General features: G+C 41.6%; 1 protein-coding gene across 1 annotated transcript in view; it reads left to right on the forward strand.

Moving 5' to 3' along the window:
- Positions 1–21271, forward strand: part of Cacna1e (calcium voltage-gated channel subunit alpha1 E) — a 409810-nt gene that overhangs the window by 234366 nt on the left and 154173 nt on the right. The window contains exon 8 of the mRNA XM_008829746.3: positions 15940–16043. Within this exon, the coding sequence (XP_008827968.1) occupies positions 15940–16043 (104 nt within the window). The remainder of the gene's footprint in view (positions 1–15939; positions 16044–21271) is intronic.

Raw genomic sequence — 21271 nt, forward strand, 5'->3', positions numbered from 1 at the left:
CCCCCCCCGAGGTGTCCCCATAGCAACTAATGCTACTACAGAAGATTTCTTTTATTTTCCTTTTGGACCAGCATTTCTGAACTTTAGGAGGCATCCCTCTCATGCTTTGTCTTAGTACAGGTGTGTCAACCTGCAGGCCAGATGCACTCCAGGAGAGCTATGAATGTGGTACAACACTTTGTAAATGATGTCATACATTGCCAAAAGTTTGGACACCCTCTATATGTGCTGCTATAACAGGATACCCAAGACTAAGTGCTTTATAAAGAATAGAAATTTACTGACTCATGGTTATGGAGGCTCAGAAATCCAAGATCAGGGCGCTGGCATTTGAAGAGAGTTTGGCCTCTGTTCATGGGCTGTCATTGAGATCAATGCATCTTCTAGGAGGAAGAAGTGGTGTATCCTTATATGGGAAAAGACAGAAGGGTTATCCCCTGTCAAACCTCTTTATGACAGAATTACTCCATTTGGAAGGGCAAAACCCTCATGACCTAACTCCCTTACCAAAGCCCCTACTTCCTAACACTGTTGCATTGGGATTTAGTTTGCAAGTCCACAGCAGGCTTGCTAAAATGCAGATTGCTGAAGTTCATCTTGAGTTCTGATCTGGAAGTTGTATTAGGAGCCAAAAATGTGCATTTCTAACAAGGCCCCCAAAGATGATGATGCTATAATCCCAATGGCCACACCTTGGGAACCTCTGCTCCAGGCTGTGTTTGCCTAATTAGAATTAGTGCCGACTGGGACAGTCCTTTCCATTTAATTACAAATGACTAGATTCATCCATTCCTTTATCACGTGTTTACTGAGCACCTGTTCAATTGTGGGTTCTGTCAGGTACTTGATAGCCAGAGAAATGTAGAATCCTCTCCTCCAAGAATTCTCAGATTTGTATAGAAGAAAAACATTAAATAAACATTATATGTTGTGATAAATATTTTAATACTCTACGGGTAATAAAATAGAAGAAATTTGGAAAAGGGCAATAGTTTCTTTGTTCATGGCAAGTAAAATATTTAGGTGAGATGAATATATCTCATGGTGATTCATCCCACTCTGCTCCAGGATTATCTATATGAAATTGGGCTTAACCTATTTATTTAAGTAACAATACCGAAATCTGATCTTTGTGGAATATTTACTGTGTTTCAGATATTGTACCAACCACTGAATATGTTTACTGAGAGTGCTCAGGTCAGACTGCATGGGTTATAGTTCCGACCTGTCACTCTCTGTACCTTCAGGCAACTTATTCAACCACCATGAGTTTTAGCCTGCTTGTCAGAGAAAATGAAGGTTATAGTACTAGTGTCTGCCTCAAAGGGTTGTTTAGGGGGTGGGCATTTCATGTTAATGTGAATAAAATGTGCATAGCAATTTTATTCCAGTGACTCTTATTTCCAGTGTAGTTTGACCTGTTGCCAGATACCAAAGAATTGGCCTAGAGGAAGTTTTATTATTCAGGCTAAATAAATCACCAGCGTTTTGGCCACAAGAATGAGGGAGGTGTTTGGCTTGAATATAGGGCTTAGAGGATCCGAAAGTAGGCCTGGAAAGCTTTTGGGATATCAGTCAGAGAAAACAAACCTCTCTGGGCAGTGAGGGCATCAGCCACCGAGATGAGATGTAAGGGAGGCCTTGCAGGATGTCTGGGACTTCGAAACTGAACAATCTGAGGGTTTGTGGTGGGATTATCAGGTGGACATTTAAAAGTATTCACCCAGAATGCACCCATGCCAGCTCTTCTGAAGAGAGCTATCAGGCTGGGATGTGAGCTGTCAAGCTTAGCCTTGCCCATCCTGAACATCTAGAGACCTAAGGTCACCTCCTTGAAGATGCTTTCTGCCCCCATCACTTTCAGGGCCCAACAGTAGAGGGCAGGTGCTATAGTACTGGCTGGGCCTTTCCTAGCAATGCACATTAGGCAAAGACTGTATTTCTGCTGTGTTGTTGAGGGGTTTCCTGTCTCCTTGATTCCCCTATCCCCAAGGAGAGCTGTGTGTCATTCTGAAATCAGGGAGAGGCCCCCTGGTCTTCGGGGCACTCTCAGAACCACAGGACATGTTACTGTCCAATTGAGCTATCTTTTCTGCCTTTCTACCCAGCTTGACATATAGCTGTGACTGCGCTCTATGAGAAGGCGGAGTCTGATGGTCTTGTTTTAATCCTTCCCCCAGCTGATCAAAGAGTGATAGAGCTTTTCTCTTCTGGAGAGGATTAGGAGTTATTGTTTTCAGAGAGGTATACCTGGGAAGGACTTATTAAGTGATAATCCCTGATAAATTCCTTCTAATCATCCACTACCTCTGCCCTCGTAGTCATGGAAAACCCCTACATGTTTAATTAGCTCTTTGAAGAACTTTCTCATCCCCTTCCTTCTCTCCTCTCTTCCCTCTCTTCTGTTTGCCTCAGATGTATTTGTGCTTTTTGTGTGTGTACATGTGTGTACATGGATGCGTGGGTGCACATGTGTTTGAGGGTACTTGTGCACTTATGTATGCTTGCATGTGGAGGCCAGAGGTCAGCCTCGGGGTTCATTTCTCAGATGTTAACCACCTTGTTTTTTCAGACAAGTGTGATAAAATCTCTCCCAGGCCTGGCACTTGCCAATTAGGCTAAGCTGGCTGTTCAGCAAGCCCAGGTATCTGCCCGTCTCACCTCCTCAGCTCTAGAATTATGAATAGTATTGCTTGACAAGCACTTTACCAGCATAGCTATCCGTCTAGCCCTTACCTCAGATTTAATCAGGTATATACATTCAGTTTATTAATATTTATTCATTCAACAAACGTGGTGAGCTCCTACTGTGAGTTAGGTTGAGTTCTGAAATGGGAACATACATTAAATTGTTCCCTGTTCTTGAGAATGTCAGCTTTATGGAAGAGGATAATGCCAGCAGTGATTACAGGGCAGAGTTAAGTGGAGTGGTGGGACTAAGTACAGACAGCTAGGGTGTGATGGTCTCTGAAAAGGGTTCCTAGTAAATGTTGTATTCAGTCAGGACTTGAGCTAAAGATTTTAAAGTGGAAAAGGAAAGGCAGGCATCCTAGGGCTTGACACAGCATGAACGAAAACACAGAGATAGGAAAGAACATGACATAGGAGTTGAATTACAAGAAGCCATGACTTTGTGTTTAGCAGATGCTGTGACAGACAAGCTATAGACAGGTTAAGCTAGGCTCGGCACACTAGGGGTCCGATCAGGACAGCCACTGTAGGGTATTAAGACAAGAAGATGTATTGGTTAGAAATGACAACTGGCCCTTTCTCTGAAGACTGATGGGATCTCCTTGGCAACAGAATGGCAGGGGACTGCCTGTGACAGCCTTCCAACTTTATCAGGCTTCCAGGGCACAGAAGTATTTGCAAGGTTAGGGTATAGACTTGAAAATAGTTAAAATCACACACCATCTGGATAGGATTTCCAATAGGAGAGTGGTCAGAAACCATTGCTTCCGCTGGTCCTGCTGTTCTGAATACCTGCATCTGTAACTTTCTTCTCTAACATGCTCCAAGTGAAAACAAGTTATTTTTCCCTCCTCCCACCTACAGGTTCAGGTAACACAGTGTAATGACTAGAGAAAAGATCAAACCCAGGTGTAGATTCTGGGTTTTTTTTTAGGGTACTAGCTATGAGACTTTGAGCCAGTCCCATAGCTTCAACAGTCTTCACTGTATCCTTATTTTTAACATGTAGGATTGCAATGAGCACCTTGTTTACATGTGTTTGTGTAGAACAGAGTCAGTGTAGGCTGTGCCCTTGGCCGAGTGTCCAGCACAGAACAGATGCTTAACAAAGGGAAAGCAAGACTACTGTTAGCTCTTCAGTTATGGAACCTCAGGGTCTAAGTCATTGGAAATGTTTAGAGATGTTTTAATAAGATTTTCTTATTGTGTCCAGATAGAAGTCTGACTGGGTTCCTGTTAAATCTGTCTTGTAACAACTTATGTGCATGTTGTGCTACCCATCCCATTGTCCTTGATCTTAGCACATTCTGCCTGAATGAACAAGAAAGCTTTACTAGAAGTGGTAAACATACAAAGCAATTCCAATATTTCCAGATTGGGGAAAACAATGACCGTTAATGTTTTATTACCTGTATTCTGTTTCAAAGAGAATGAACCCCAAAATGAATAGAAATGCTTGGTTGAATGGAGCTCTATGTATCTTGGAGGAAAGAGAAGAACCAAGATGAATGTCTATGAGGGCAGCAGTAGAATGAACCAGACAGTTTAAGTTAACAGATGAGAAAAGAGGGTTTGGAAGTGGTAGCTTGTAACCTGAGAGTTAGTTCATGAGAGAGAGGAGAAGCAAAGTGAGGCATATTGCACCTGAGTGCGAATAGATCTGGACCTACTGTCTAATGTGGACAATTACTCAATGGAGGACTCCCCTTCAGTGCCCCTAACAGATAGTCATCTAACACATGGAGGAGTTAGTGATAATTATATGACAATGGTAAGGTGAATGAGGTATCAGAGGTATCAGAGATTCACCTGAGGACTCTGACTGCTCCTAAATTCTGCAGTGGCCATGAGAGGAGGGGAAGTAGAATCTACTGCATACTTACAGCCCAGTGCACAGGGAAACTGGTCCAGCAGAACCATCTTGGAGTGTCTCATCCATGTTCTCTCACACCTCAGGTGATAAACAGGTGTGTAGGTCTGTGGCATGCCATTATCACCAGTGGCATCTGGGCATGCTTTCCAGAGATAATGGCCCTGGAGAAACAAAAACTCATAAGCAATGGGTCCTGGCTCTCAAGCTGTTATTGAAAAAAAAAAAAAGGAATGCTTCCTAGTATAAAAAAAAAGAAGAAGAAGAAAAAGAAAGAAAGAAAGAAAGAAAGAAAGAAAGAAAGAAGGAAAGAAAGAAGAAGAAGAGAAAGAAAGAAAGAAAGAAAGAAAGAAAGAAAGAAAGAAAGAAAGAAAGAAAGAAAGAAAGGAACCAAGTGCCCTAGAGCTTCTACAGGAAGCCAACTTGGCTAGCCAGCCTTACCTAGTATTTGATGCACAATCATTAATTAACACAGCGATTGTCCAAGGTAAGTTAGTTTACCTTCTGCTCAGAATCTGGTGAGAAGGGAAGAACGAAAGCCAAGGAAAATGATTATCTGAAACATTTTCCTTGAGTGTCTGCTCTTGTACGTTGTGCTGAATATTTGAGCTAGCTAAGTGTACTTGCTGTATGTCAGCAGAGATGCCATTTTACAGGTGATATATTTACTTCCAGAGAAGGAAACTCATATAGACCTGTGAAGCAGAAGATGCAGCAGATTTATAATCTCCTATTAGTGAACAACATTATTGAAAATTTCTTGTTTGTAGAGTAATATCCTAGGCATTGGGAGAGTGCACACAAAAATACAAGATGCAATTCCTTCTTTGAAAAACATTTAGCCCTAATGGCAAGGGAGGACTGATATATAAAAGAGACAGAACACACATAAAATGATCTGTAAGTAAGTGGGAATAAATGCCTGAGTACTTAATATTCATCTTCTGCTGCAGGTGTTTGTGTTCCTGGCTTAGCTTTCTTATGTATACCAAAGCCCTCGAGTACTATTTTCCATTCTCATTGATCTTGTGTGGAGTACTACTCAGACGTGTTGAATGAATGTCCGTGCTACTATGTGATGTGCCTAGCTGGGGGAAATCCTGGAGTGCTGTGTTTAGGGAGGGGCCTTAGAGATGCTGAGAAATGTTTCCAAGTAGGAGAGGACAAAGGAATAGGAGAGGGAGGGAGAAAGGATGGGTTCCTGGGGGAATGGCAGATCTGAATAGCTCAGGCAGCCATTGAGGGTCCCCTGTGACCTGATCCTTCTTGACTTGTATTACCTTACTTGATACTGATAATAACTACCTCTATGGACTTATCATTTCCATTCATTTTCCTTCCTCTTGATTGGCACTCTTCAAGTTCAGATGAAAGAATAGTCCAAAAAACCTTGTGTGACATCGTGAAACTCATTCTGTCTTTAAATCACAATGCTCACAGGTTTGACTTCAGTAGTCTTAACCTCCAGAGGAGGTGTCTCCAGCATGGCTTTAAACTTCATTGAGCTTTCAAATGAAATCTTGTGGCAAGACTAATTCCATACAAAATATGGTGGGGAAACAGGGCCATATATGAAATTAAGTACTAAGCAGAGCAGATAGAACATGAGGGCTTTGCAGAGTGGGTTAGAGGTCAGAAGCCCAGTATTTGGTTCTACTTGTATGACTGACTAATGGGATTCCTTTTGGCTCTCACTGAATTTTTGGACCTTCATTCTTCATCTATGCAATGAAAGGTTTATATGAAATGCTATGAATACCATCAGTTCTGTAATCTGTGGAATAATAAAGGTTCAAGAACCCATATCAAACTGAAAGGAAGTTAGTGATTGCTTAGTAGAAAGGGAGTGAGGGCCACTGGGTAAGCAATAAATGATGGTGACCATAGGACAGGATAGAGAAGCAGTGAGGTCAAAGACCTCTTACCTGGTACTATCCACCATATTCTTTCTAGAACAGGAGAGACACCACAGCCAAGTTTACAGCAGAAGGTTTATTATGTCTCATACCCTTTGAAATTTGAAACTTATCTCTCCATTCCTTCTCTGAACATTTTTATATGTTCAACCTTCTTCAAGCAAAGAACAAATCTCAGCAGTAAGCCCTGTGGAAAAAGTGAAGGGATGGTATGCTTTAGCAGACTACCACAGAACATTTTTCTCTCTCTCTCTCCCTCTTTCTCTCTTTCCTTCCCTCCCTTCCTCCCTCCTTCTACTCTCTCCCTCTCAGTAGGGTCTCACTATGTAGCTCTGGCTGTCCTAGAACTTACAGTATAAACCAAGCTGCCTCAAACTTGCAGTGATCCTCCAACCTCTGCCTTGTAAGGTATGAGCCGCCATGCCGGGCCTCATTTTCTCTTTAATGTCCTCTTTAGTTGATCCACTTTGGCCATCCTGCATAGAGCAGGGTTGGCAGGTAGCGTCAGCATAACATACTAAATTAAGGAGTAATATACTTCCATTTTCCCAGAGTGAAACAGCATCCCAGCTTGGACAGTTCCCCATAGGACCACCTGTCTGTCTTAACTCTTTGATGACCCCAGGGACATCTACTTCTCTGGCAATTTGGGCTGCAGTTGCAGAGCATCTTCTTTAAACTTTTTTTTTTTTAAATCTTTGATGTAATAATCCTGCAGAAATGATGCTTAGTTACTGCAAGGTATAAAAAAAAAAAAAAAACGAGCAAAAATAGCCAGGTGTGGTAGTGTATACCTGTAATCTTGACATTCAGAGGCTGAGGCAGGGGGATTACTGATTTAAGGCCAGCCTAGAGAGTTTGGAACCAACCTCAGCTATACAGTGAGGCCCTGTCTCAAAAACAAAGCAAAAGTATACAGAATGTTAAAAAAAATCACATTTATTTTTGTATCTCACATTATTACTACTGATAACACTTTTTACTATTTTGACCAAAAAAATGGACTCGCTCTTAAAATTCACACATGACCAAGAACTATTTAATAAATAAACTAATTTTATTTTGGAAAAGAAATCACAACATTTTTGTGAAAATTTAAAGCTGAGGCTACAGGGAGACCCTGCTTCAAAAAGACCAAAAAATTTTGAACCCCAATATAACACAACCTCAGTTGCATCACGTGACATTGATCTCAATCTTGGAATTGTTAGGACTTAACAAAAACCATGTAAGCACTGCAGGGTCCTGAGCCCTTTTGGCCTTAGGTGCTTCCATTTCATGGTCATGGCCACAGCGCCTTTGTGGTCTCCATGGCACCGCTTAGCTGTCCCTGGTTGGATTCTTCCTCTTGAGCTGCCTTCCTCAGTGTGTGGATAGATTTTTCACTGTTACACAAGTACCTGTATGCCTATCATTAGTAACAATGGCTGCTTGCAGATGAGACTGGGGGGCCCTGTTTGCTCAGGAAGCAGAGCCTGGCTCTCTTGATTGGAGTTCTTGGCCCTGGTGACATCTGTGTCCTACAGCTGCAGATGTTTGAAGATGGAATGGGGAGTTCTAGCTTTTGTTGCTGCTATTCTTTGCCAACCTGGCTTTGCCAATATTTTTAACTTAAGGAAGAAGGGGAAGAGGAAGAAAGGGAAAGAATAAATATACAAATAGTTATTCCTCAAGGTTCTTTTGGATCTGGACTAAGGCACAGCTGCAGTCTCTATGACAGTCACTGACAATACAGGCCAGTGAGGAGAAGGTGGCTGTGTGAAGCCCGGGGGCCTTGGGCTGACCAGACTAGGCAGAGAGCCTTAATTATACTCAAAATGGCCCTGGCTCAGCCAGATGCTTTCTTGAGCTTGCTTGTGTAGGGAGTCTTGGCATGTTTATTAAATGTGCTCTGGGATCTGAGACAAAATAAAATGCCTTGCCTCCTGGGAGTGACAGGCTCAGCTTTCTGGCTGGTTGATTGCAGGTGCTTCTGCTGCACTTAAGCTTTCTGTCCTCACTCCTTCCACCTGCTCCCTGATCCTGCCTTCTTTCTGAGGACTTGGGAGACAGCTGTTGATTTCCAGCTGTAAAATCCTAGTGTTAGCTTCCCTATTTGAGTATAGTGGCTCTGTCCTTAGAAACATCAAGTAGATGTGACTTGGGTACTGTGAGCCTAGTAAGATTGGTCAAACCCCTGATGAAAAGGAGACAGAATGCCTTAAGTCAGATTCCCTAGAAGTAGACTCTTGGATGGAGATCCTTACTGCAGTGATTAGTGAGGAAGTGCTTTTTGGAATCCCCTACAAGAAATGTGAAGGAAGTAGGATAGGTTGGGAAAGATGTGTTTTTGGGAGTGTTAGCAACAGCCTTGTTCCATAGTCAGCTCTAGAGTGCAAAAGCATCACAGAGATATCCCACCTAGAGTGAAAGGGACTGGGCCATCGGTACCCCTGCAGAAGGCAATTCCTGGCTATAGTTCCTCCTATCACCTCCATGTGGGCATGGTGTCCTGAGTGGGGCTGGTCTGTCAGCCTGGGACAGGCTTCTGAGAAGGGATATATATGAGGCCAGTGTGAAAGCTATTAGCAGTCAATACCCATAGCAGCTTGGGAATGGGTACTCCTGTAGGTCAGAGGCTTAAGCAGAGACAACACATGCTCTGTTACATCCAGACCACTGACTCCTATAGATGGCGCAGCATGTGGAAAGGAACATTCACATGGGGTGTACCAGTGAGTCTAATTGATAGTTATAGAAGTCAGAATTAGTTTAAATTTGAGGGGAGAAAACCATATAGAGACCTAAGAGCTCTTGGATACTGGTGTGCTTTGAGAAATCCATTCAAGGGTTAGCTTTTTAAAAAATATTTCGTAGATGTTTTATTGAATTTTTTACGTATTTCATACAGAATATCTCAATCAATGTTAATCATCTTTATACCCTCCCCCACTGGAACCTTCCCATAGCCCCCCCCATTGGAATTCACACATTCTGTCATTTATGTTAAGGCCTATTGTGTCAAGTTAGTGTCCCCAGACATTCCTCAGTTCAAGTTCACCTACTGAGGCCTACTGAGGCCTAGTCAGCCTATCTAGGTCAGCTCTTCCTCACCCAGCAGTAATAAGCTGCCAATATTTCTTCAGCTAATATTGGGATCTGCTGACCATCTCCCCAGTTCTATGCTGGGAACATAGAACAAAGGGTAAAGAGGGTACTAATGAATCTCTCAGTTCTCATTAATGTAGCTCTCTCATGAAACAAAGGGCCAGGAACACAAAAGGTCACAAGTGGCCAAAGCATAGACAATAAGAGTCTTCAGAATGTATGTCCTTGGACAAGAATCCTGTATTAAACTTCACCCACCCAGGGATTGGGGACCATTGTGGAAGAAGAGGGAGCGAAAAGACCATAAGAGTCAGGGAGGAGGTACGTGACCATATGGAAATAGAGTCCTACAAGCTCCTGGGACCCTGCTCATATGAACTTACAGCAATGGTGTCAACATGCATGGGACCCACGAAAACTCAAGAAGACAAGGGGTAGTTTTAATTTGTATGTTTCTATATGGGGTCCTGGGGACTACTGCAAGGCAGCAGTTCATTCAAAGAATATACCCTCTTTTCCTTATGCACCCTTGCTTCTTGATACTTCATCCACCCCACTTTATTCTACCTCCATAATAAAGTTTCTTCTGGCCTTTAATGTCTTGGCCAAAGTAATTTCTTAGACTTTTGAGTCTTTTTTCTGAACTTATTTTCTGCCCTCCAGGACCAGAGTATACCCACCCACCTGCATGAGCCCTTTTAAACCACTGACCACATTTAAAGTTATATTTGTGTGTTTAACTGTTTCACATGGGCATTCCTCACTGTACAAGTTTCGCAGGGACCCAGATTAAAGCTATTTTGCTTGTCAGTTATCTTTAGTGGAAAGAATTCGCTCCATAGTACGTAGTTCATAAATGTGTAGAATGAAATATGGTATTTCAATTCTGAGACATAGAATCCAAGTCATGGGGGTTGGGACAGAAGCTGTCACGCTCGGAGCTAGAAGGAAGTGGGAGACAAGGAGGAATAGTCAGTGGGTAAGGTACAGGCTGTCTGGAGCATGTCCATGGCAGGTGTCCGTTGAGCAGCTGTACCAGTCCTCACACTCCCACCACCATATTTTTTCTTGGGAGTGGTCAGCAGAGGCTTTGAATAGGTACACTGGCTGAAATGAATCGCCTGATTATTTTGGCAGGCAGGTGGATGCTGTGACCATCTCCCAACCTGCGCTATTAGTCATTAATGAAATGGAAAATGGTAAATTAGTAATTCCATTGAAATTGAAGATGGAGTGTTGAGGGCAGAGGTTCTTCATCTGAAGCTAAGTTGCATCACTTCCTTCTGGAAATTCTGGAGATGTTTTTGCTTGTTACAACTGGGGATTTCCCACTGCTGTCTGCTAGGTGGAGGTTAGAGATGTGCCAATGCATAGAGCAGGGAAAATCCTTGACAGAGAATTGCCTGACCTCAAGTAGCAGTTGCCCTGCAGCTGTCAAAACCAAAACCAAAACCAAAACCAAAAACCCTGCTGTGGTCTGGCCTGGGTCTTCCAGCTAGTCGTGTAGCCAGCCTGAGAAATAAGGGTGTCCAAACAACTGTTTATAAAGAATTCTGCAATTTGCCTTTTATTTCTGCCCTAACGCGCCCAGTCATAGGTGTCATGGCTAGTTTGGCCTCTTCCCAGAGCTGCTGTATGACCAAGCAGGTATATGAACAAGAGATGTTTTAGCATGCTTTCCACAGAACCTGGTAGAAGCCTGTGAGTCTGGCCCATACACCCTCAGTCTGAGAGAACCATGGGACCCTCTTTTTGCTCTTTCTATTCCTATCTTTCCAGTCTGGATCCTCTCACCCTATCTTCTGCGTCTCCCCCACCACACCCCCGAAGATTAATGTGATAATTGCCATGTGCACCTGTTTACACAGGGTGTGGGTGAGCTCAACCACCCCCAATCAGGCAGGTTCCCAAAGAAACGAATTCCTACAATGTCAGAACTGGTACCTGCTGAGCACTCCTGTGCAGGTGGGCCGCCACCCCCAAACTGCTTTCTCTGTCATCACCTTTGTCATGTGCACTTGTGCACGTGTATGTCATTCGGGGAATTGGCAGGTGAGGAGGGAGAACAGCCTGCTGCCAGTTAGGGAAAGAGCCAGACTGAAGCAGTATTATGGACGAGAAGTTCATGAGCACCTTAAAGAAGAGGACCGTGACCCACAGAAAAGCACTCTGTTTAATAGGGTGATCCAGAGATACAGTATCAATAGGACAAAGGAGAAGGATTTAGTAGAATTGGTGCACATGATCAGAGGCTGGGAAGTTCCCTAGGAGGCTGTGTGCAAGATGGTGAACCAGAGGACCAGCGGTGTGACTCTGTCCAAGTCAGGAGCTTCAGAACTATGGAAGATGATGGTACAGCTCCTAGACCAAGGCCAAATAAATGCCCATGAGTCTTTAGTTATAAGCCCCATTATTCAAATTCAGTTCACACCAGAGTTGTAATGTCCAAAGGCAGAAGAACAATGGTGTCCTGCTCTAGGGTGGAAAGGACGAAGAGGAGGGTGTGACTATACACGTGTTCAGGGAAGTACATGAGCGTCATTTCTTCACCTTTTCATTTTTCCATTTGACCTCCTACAAGTGGGAGTCACCTGTGGTCACATCGTTATGTCTCCCCTTAGGCCCCTGATCCACAAGCCAGTCTTGTCTGGTGTGAAACAGTGGTTACCCAGGCATCCCTCAGTCCAAAGTTAAGCATTATAGCAGGTGTTTCATGAATGGAGTGGAATGAAGAGGCTGCTATTCTCTGAGCAGGACTCTTTACAGGGAAGAGCCTTATTCACACTTAGTTGTTCCTCAGTAGAGTTCTGGGTGGTAGATGGTCCCCTATGAGATCCTTCTGGGACAGGAATCCAGAAGAATATGTTTTGGAAGCTACAGTTTCATGCCTCAGGATTTTACCTGAGTCATTAGCATGACTGTCATATATTCTTGAAGAAAGAGTCACTGGGTAAAATAAGGTTTGAGGATCCTACACCTAAAAGTGGCTTGTGAGCACTGTGACTGTTATAGACAATGAAAGGAAGAGGTTCTCTCCATCCCCAGGGCCTGTTCCTCACCTCCTCCTCCTCCTGCTAGAGACAGACATGGGCACAGCTACAGCACAAAACAGCCACAAGTCTGTGGCCACACTGGCAGCAATCTCCTGACTCCCACTTTGCATGATATCAGAATGCTTGCTGCCTTCAGAGTTGTTGATTGCTTCTTTTTTTAATCTCAAAACACACTTCAGTTGATGTCTCTCCTACACTGGACAATTTTAAATTTTTAATAATGATGAATCAGAAGGAGATGGAGGCCCCATTTAGCATCATAAAGAACCTTGCCATTTTGACAAAGGGAAGCATGGAATCCTTTGCTTGTCTGCTTGTCTACTTCCTAAGGAGGGAGTGTTCCCTGGTCCTGTTGGCTATTGATTTTTAATAAACTTAAACTTGTGAAGGGATGAGAAGCTATATGGCCAGGAAGATAGATGAGGGAGGGCAAAGAGGAAACTGCAGGGTAGGAGCTAGGTGTGGAAAGAGCATAGCAACAGCATTAAAACCTCCTGAGTGATTCCAGGGAGCTGTCAAGTCACTCTCCTTAGAGAACTGGGTAAATTGTCAGTCATTTTTCTTAACCCCCAGGGCACATGTTGCTGGGGCTGATGTCTTTCCAGCTATTCCTGTTCTTTTTCTTTCTCTTCCTCCTCTTCTTCCATGATACTTCAGTGCTGAGGTAGATGATATCTGTAGCAATTCAGAGAAAATTCCATAGATTGAGAAAATATAATTAATTTGTATTGGTCTATTTTTAACAAGAGAATCATCTTATTCAAAGTGTGGCCGTTTATTAATTAGTTGCTTTTATGTGTGCCAAAGCCTTTGTCACATTCCAGATATAAAAATATGTAGACAGTCCATCCTTAATATGGCCTAAAGTAAGGTTAAAATATTCTTATACAATTCTGACTGAACCGATACGGTTCATTATGAGTGTTTTATAGAAGAATTGGGGAGCACATTCCAGACTCTCAGCCAATAAGGGGAATTCTTTTATCCTTGTGTTCACAGGATATATTTCCTGATGTATTGTTGGATTTTCTTTGAAAAAGTTCCATAACAAAGTTTATGAAATGGTATAATGAATTAATAGTCCTTATTTACACATCTTCTTGCTTAAGGCTTATATAATCTGCTATATTTCCCCAACTTTCTCTGACTATTGAGCCCATTTTCCACGAATTATCATCACATCTTACAAATCACAGCCATGAAGAGAACACAAGGCAAACACAATTTTGTACATGCATTTTACTTTATAGCAAGCTTTGCCAATAGTTACCCCTTAAAAAGTTCTCTGAGCTGTTCTCAAACTATGGCTCAGTTTGAGACCAGAGATAACTTAAAAGCCACAATTCTACCATTACCCTTGCTGATACTGACATGTTTATTGGCAGCTGAGCTCTGATCTAGGTGCTTGGTGTATAAACTCAGTCCCTGCTGTGAAAGAACACTGGAGGGGACAAAGCCATAGAGTATGTGAATCATGTTAATCTGGAGCCACTGGTGAATCATTGACATTAACTCTGCTTTCAAAAATATTTGACTTCTCATGAAGGAAAACAGAACTAGCTCTAAAGGATCACTAATCCATCCCTTAGCTCACATGAAGGCTATCTCAGGCAAACCAGCCTTCCATGTTTGTTCACACCCCTTGGGGCTCTTGGCATCCAGGTCTTCTGCGTCTTCTCCTGGTGATAAGACACTGCTTTTGCTGAGATCTGACTCATGTCTTCTGTATTTGTATTTAATTAACCAGACCTGGTTAAGCCAAAGAGCTAAATCATAGACAATGAAATTGGCAGGTCCTGACTTTGTTCCATTCAGTTTAGAAAGTGTTTTACGGTTTGTTTGTGTTTAATTTTGAGTCAGCTTCAGTTGCAGTCATCTCTCTCTGATCAGTGCTGAGGCAAGACAAAAGACAGAAGTTTGCTAAAAAGAGGTTGTCTTCGAGGTTATTTTTAATGGGAGACTCAGCTCTACAGTGATAATAACCATGATTAATTGGCAGATTTATTTTGTGAACTGACACTGAATGGGAAACAGAAAATGAGTTAATTGGGGAGGAGAAAAAAAAGATAGTGTTATAGACATCTACAAAGAAATACAAGGACAACAACTCAAAATATATTTTCAAAGTGCAGTAGTAAGATGGAAAAAGACATACATAGAAGGAATGGACCAACACTTTGCCATAGAAATTCTTAGTTCTGATTTTCATTTTAACTTAGCATGCTAGTTTTAGGTGTGGCATTTGATCCTGATTGCCTTGATTCTCCAAATGAACTGGGAATAAAGCATTTATTGTGAATTTCAAATGGGTATTGAAGTTGATGTGTGAGAGATGGAGTTTGGGGTGGATTAAAAGATCTATACATGTGAAATGCAACTCAGAAAGACCATTTGGAAAGTACTGGGGAGGGAGAGCCCAGAAAAGCTAGAAGAACCCTTCGTTAAGAGACAGGGGTGCTAGAGAAGACATGTCAGTGTTCTTCAAGCTCTATTTCAAATCAAATTAAGATACCCTACCAAAGGTGCTTCTTTTGGCCAGCCATGTGGTAAGTTGTATTTCCTTAGTTCCATATAGTTCAAGGGCTTTGCATCCAACTTGGGACACAAGAATCTACCTATAGATTCCTGTGTCTTTTTCACTTTTTTTGTATTAGCATGAGGTAGGGGAGAAGGAGGAGGAAGAGGAGGAAAAGTGGGAGAGAGAAAGAAAGCTTAAAAGACCTTATGTGATACCTCTTCAAAGTCAGATATATTCCTTATTCTATGTAGAGCCTTGCTGGGGCCAGGCCTTGGCCAGCTCTGCACTACTGTATCATGTCCAAAGAAGGAAAGTCAGCACCCAGGTCAGGGGCTGAACAAGACAAGGATGACATTAACTTCTTCTAAGTAACCCTACAAAGGGCTTTGCTGCCATCCATGGAATAAGGTGATAGGCACAGCCTGCCCTTCTCTTTTTGACAGTTTGCCAAGTTTAGGAATGCAAAGGCTTAAAAACCACATCATCAAGCATTAAAAAACCAAGTGATGTTTATATGACTTTGGAAAATTATTTGGCTTTCACCACTCAGTTTTCTTACCTGCTAAGTGAGGGTGTTAGAGTTTTCCCACTCAGGATATTATGGAGAAGCTGATGTGGTGCCTACACTAGGGACATGGCAGAACATGAGTTGCCCCACAATAAAACAAAATGGGGATTGGGTTAGATGTTTAACTGGATTGTACCGTGCTTGTTACATCATCTTGTGTGTGAAGCTTCTGGAATGTAGACCTTGCTTCTGGGTGATGGCTCTAGATATTAAGGAAGCACTTTTCTTTCTTTCAGACCAATGATGCCTTAGGAGCCACCTGGAATTGGCTGTACTTCATCCCCCTCATCATCATTGGTTCCTTCTTTGTTCTCAACCTTGTCCTGGGAGTGCTTTCAGGGTAAGTCAGATATTTCTCTCTCTCCTTTGTTAACTGGGGGCTGGGAGCTAATGCCTCTTGACTCATGACAGGTTCATTCATTTAACCTTCACTTAGAAGACACTTACCGAGCAGCCACTTTGTGCCAGTGCTGTCCTAGATGCTTGAATGTAGCAATGGATGATTATTCTAATCATCTTTATTCCTTTTAGACATTAAAACTCTGTTTCATGTACAATCCTGATGTGGTATTTTGTGGTTTGTTTATCCATTCACGTGTCCATATAGTAACTCTGTGTTTGACACTGTTGTTAGGGACATAAAGTTACATAAATATAATCCTCAATAGATGCTTGCTCTGTAGCCTATTGAACATCAAATCTCACATTTGTGACTTGAATTCACTTATATTAATCTGCAAGTGTCAAACACTATGGTCGGCATTAGAAAGAGCACACAAAGAACAGGGCCTGGTTCCCTAGTTCCTCCCCTTAAGGAACATGTTTTGCTGAGAAGGCATTGCAATAATTTGAAACAGAGAGTGTGAGTTCTTTTACTGATTGATATCAAATGCAATAAATTGTTTTGAAGAAAGAATCTTTACCGTCTAAGTCATTAGGGTTGGTTTCAAGCGGGGCTAGGAATTGCTTGAAGTATAAGATATATACTAAGATAACAGAGTACATGGAGTAACAGCCTAGCAAAGATGAAGAAATGGACATGACATGGGGTATAAAGAGGCTGTAATGTGACATTTTAAGATGGCTCAGACCAAGGAAATAGTTTAGGAAACCTTACATTTTACTAAGCAAAACAGACTTTTTTTGTCCATTGGCAAAGTTTCTTCAAATGATAACATGTAAAGTGATCCTTCTGTTTACACCTGGCAAATTGACCCAAGCTGGTTATTTTTTGGAAACTTTATGAATACAGGAAATAAATGTTTAAAGAATTGCACAAGGACAAAGACAATGGGAAGAATGACAGATGAGAATGTAAACAAAACTTTAGATACAATAAATGGTAACTGACATAGTAGTTGTAAAAGCTGAAGTTTAATTGCCTACATTGGAGAAAGCCAATAAAAATGCCCTGATTGCCCTTCTGAGCCCCAGAAAGGTTCGGGAGCTAGAAAGGCCAATTATTCTTGAGCGTTGGCATATGTCTGATGTTAAAAGGAAGAGCTGGGTTGAAACTCCTTACTATCCCTCAGTCTCTAGACAAATACTGACAAGTATTTGTTTTTTGTGGTCCCCACCCTTGTACAACTTAGCAGACCTACTCTCTCTTGAGGATTGAATCAACAAGGCTTGGAATGGTAACACCTGCTGCATCCTAGGGTGGGCTTGATGTGTTGCCATGGAAACAGGAGGCTTAAGTGACAGTCCATAAGCTGAATGTCAGTTCTCCAGCCCACTTCTGTTTTCTCAGAAAAGCCTCAATCTGACAGTTTAGAGGACTCTTCTATGGGGAACCTGTCTTAAGAGAAAAGGTCTATACATCCCAATAACTGAGATTAGGAAAACAGTTTCCCATCCCCATCACCTCTAGTAAAGCTCAGTATGTTAATTCTCTATGGCTATCACAAATAATCACCATCCAGGTAGCATAAAACTTACAGAAATTTTATTCTTTTGCAAAAAACCTCAAATCTGGCAGGTACATGCTCCCTCCAATAGCTTGAGGGGAGAATTAATTCATTCTTCTTCCAGCTTTGGTATACCTGGGCATTCCTTGGATTACCACCCCGTCACTGTGCCTTTATGCTCAAACCGCCTCTTCCCCTCCTGTTTCTGTCATCTCCCTCTGCCTTGCTCTTATGAGGATACTTGTGATTTGGTTTAGGATCATTGGATAAACAAGTTTGATCTCTGTCTCTGAATATACTTTACTGCATCTGCAAAGGCTCTTTTTGCCTAATAAGGTAACATTGAGGAGTTCGGGAATTAGGATGTGAACAGTTTTTCGGAGGTATTGCCATTCAGCCCCCTGTACTCAACACTCCAGAAGCCCCAGCTGCGTATGTAACTGTCACTGCTTTGCTTGTAAATATGAGCACACAGCTACGGATCATCAGCATTTGAGGAAAATGCTCCACATGAATGTCCAAAAGCAAAACAATAAAGTGAAAAAAAAGAACATAAGTGACTAGGAACACTGCAGGGGGTAAAAGACAACTTTAAGAGAAACTACATTTGATGCCAGCCGAGATAGAAGAGAAATAATTTCATCTACAAAATAACAGGTCATTACAAGAAGATTTTGAGATTAAAAAGAGCTTTCGGAAATTAATGCAAAATGTAATTGATGTAAAACTAGTGTAAAAATGAATTAGTGTAAAGTATAAAATAAAGATAGTAAAGTTGGAGTATAAAATTGGGACACCACTTAGGAAGGGGAGAGAGAGAAGAGAAAGGAGAGAGAGAGAGAGAGAGAGAGAGAGAGAGAGAGAGAAACTCAAAAGCAGGGTGTGATGGCATACACTTGCACTCCTAGTACTTGAGAGGTAGAAGCAGAAAAATTACAAGTTCAAGGTTATCCCGGACTATGTAGTAAGGACTTGTCTCAAAATATTTATAGTTGACCCAACATTTGAATAGAACAATTGAATAAAGAGAACAATGAGATGGGAAGGAAAAAATTACTATAGAAAAATACAAGAAATGTTTCCAGAACCAAAAGGCCCACATTGCCAGATCAAAAGCTCTGTTGAGACATGTGCAAAGATGTTCTTTTCATTGTGGTTTCTTGGCAGTGGGGGCAGGAAGCATCCTGGGTCTCCCATACTGGTAGATTAGATGGGCAAAATGCTGACCGCATACCACGGCATATGGTATAACAGTTAAGAGCAACAGATAACCATGTGCACATGGAGCACAGGGTACCTTCAGAATGGTTTAGTGAAAACAAGAACACAATGTGATATCATTTACATTTGTACATGTAGGAAACACAGTTTGTAAAAATGCATTCAGATGAAAAGTTGCGCATTGACTATATTGTAATGATAGTTTGTATGGTAGGGTGATAGAATGTGGATGTGTTAATTAGCCATGAAAATGTCTAATGGGCACTCAGCGTCGCCAATAAAAAAAAATTACATCAAGGCACACCATCATAAAATTCAGACCATCAGAGTAAAGAATGTTCTGAAGCTTTTAGCGATTGCAAATGAGGTAAAAAGTCTAGCTACGAAGAGTGAGAATTGCATTGGGCTCCTCAATGGCAGCACCGAAACTAATACAGATTCTAAAATTTCCAACAGGAAAATACCTTCAGGATCTAATTCTATACCTAGCTAACATAAATATTCCTGTGGATAGAATATCAATATTATCAGACACCTTTGTGCAAGAAGTTACTAGAGAACATGAATCACTAAGAGCAAAGAAGTAATTAAGAAAAACAATACTCTGGATGAGAAAGACAAAGATTGAGTCCCAGTATTATGGTGCAAAAAGTATAAGATGAAAACTATCAATGGCCTAAGAGGGCATCAGAATCAGACTTAAACTGGGTGACAGAGGGTTCTAAAAGTTCTATCTTTAAGAAACAAGTGACACTAACATATTCTCTGATGTATTGTATTCAGAAAGGTTGTGTGATTTTTGTCAAAACTACTCTCTCATACAAAACTACTCTCTCCCTCCCTCTCTCTCTCTCTTTCTCTCTCTCTCACACACACACTAACTAAATCCAAGCATTTAATCCCACAAGATATGAGATGGCTCAGTGGTTAAGAGCACTGACTGCTCTTGTAGAGGACCCAGGTTCAATTCTCAGCACCCACATGGCGGCTACGAACTGTCCTTAACTTCAGTTCCAGGGGAGTCTGAAGCCCTCTTCTGATGTCCGCGGCATTGCACAACACGGCTGCACTCACATACATGCAGGCAATACACTAGTATGCATAAAATAAAAATAGTAAAATATAAAAAAAAATACAAGCACAGCAAATCCTCTCTGTAGCTCAGCTGCCAACCTGACTTCCATTGTTGATGCTGAAGTTTGAGCTAGCCTCTTAAAGTGTTAGGATTGCTTTTATTGGATTGGGAGAGGCTGAGTATGGGGATGGAAATAAGATATCAAAGACTGAAATTTAGGTTCCGCAGTAAGTCTTTAAGCAGTTTCTAAAATTGAAAGATAAAGAAATAGCAGTGTTTTAAGTATAATATTTAGAAATTTTGAAATGAATGCCAGAAGAAACCGGACTTGAAAAGGTTGCCTCTGGGGATTGAGATTCAACTTGATAAAGGGGAGGCAAAGGGCTGCTACTTTTTCATGATAAATCTTTCAAAATTATTTGACTTTTAAAGTTCTATATGCATTACTTTGAGAAAAGTGGAAATTAAAAAATTTTAAGTAAAAGTATCACGCAAATAGTGTAGGAGGCCAGAGTGTCTAAGAGCAGGCATTTAGCATCAGTGAGGGGCAGAGGGCATTGGCACAGCATAGGAGAGGTCAGATGCAGAAGGATCAAGAAGGAAACAATTATGCCAGTCTAAATTTGTGGCACTAAGACTGTGGCAGTGACTTGTGAAATGGTTGAGGAGGAGAAATGACAGACACTGGAAGCTTGAATGGAGTCTGAAGGCATAGTGTCATAGTAAATATAAATACTTATTCAGTGAGCATTTATTAACATCCTTTGCTATGTATAGTTACACAATACTCTAAGTAACTTTATATAGCCAATATCGATAACTCAAACACATTTCCTCTATGACTGTCCAAAACAGAGGGCTAACCATGGACGTTTTCTCCTTGTATAGTGAACGAGGATATGTACCAGTTTGATATCAATCTAACGTTTCATCTTTACTCATTTCCTAAGTGTGTTTTTAGTTTAGTTTGGAAAGCACAAGACAGATTCCTACTATTTTTAATGTATATTTTTATTGACTTTTAGTGCATTTCACATAAAACATCTTACATCTTTATACCCCTCCCCTATCCACACCCCCATATAGCCCCCTGACTGGGTTTCATGCATTATATCATATATGTTAAGGCCTATCAAGTCAAGTTAGTGTACCCAGACATCCCTCAGTACAAGTTCATCCACTGGGATTTGTCAGTCTATCTAGAGTCTCTCCCTTAAAGAAGATCAACTCTCCTTTACCAAGAAGTAATCAGCTGCCAATAGTTCTTTGGCTAAGGTTGGAGCCTACTGCTCATTTCCCCAGGTCTATGCTGGGTTTTTGTCTGCTTGAGTTTGCATGGATCTTGTGCATGCTGACACCACTACT

This window comes from Nannospalax galili, unplaced genomic scaffold, assembly GCF_000622305.1.
Source record: "Nannospalax galili isolate Female #2095 unplaced genomic scaffold, S.galili_v1.0 scaffold294, whole genome shotgun sequence".
Classification (NCBI taxonomy): domain Eukaryota; kingdom Metazoa; phylum Chordata; class Mammalia; order Rodentia; family Spalacidae; genus Nannospalax; species Nannospalax galili.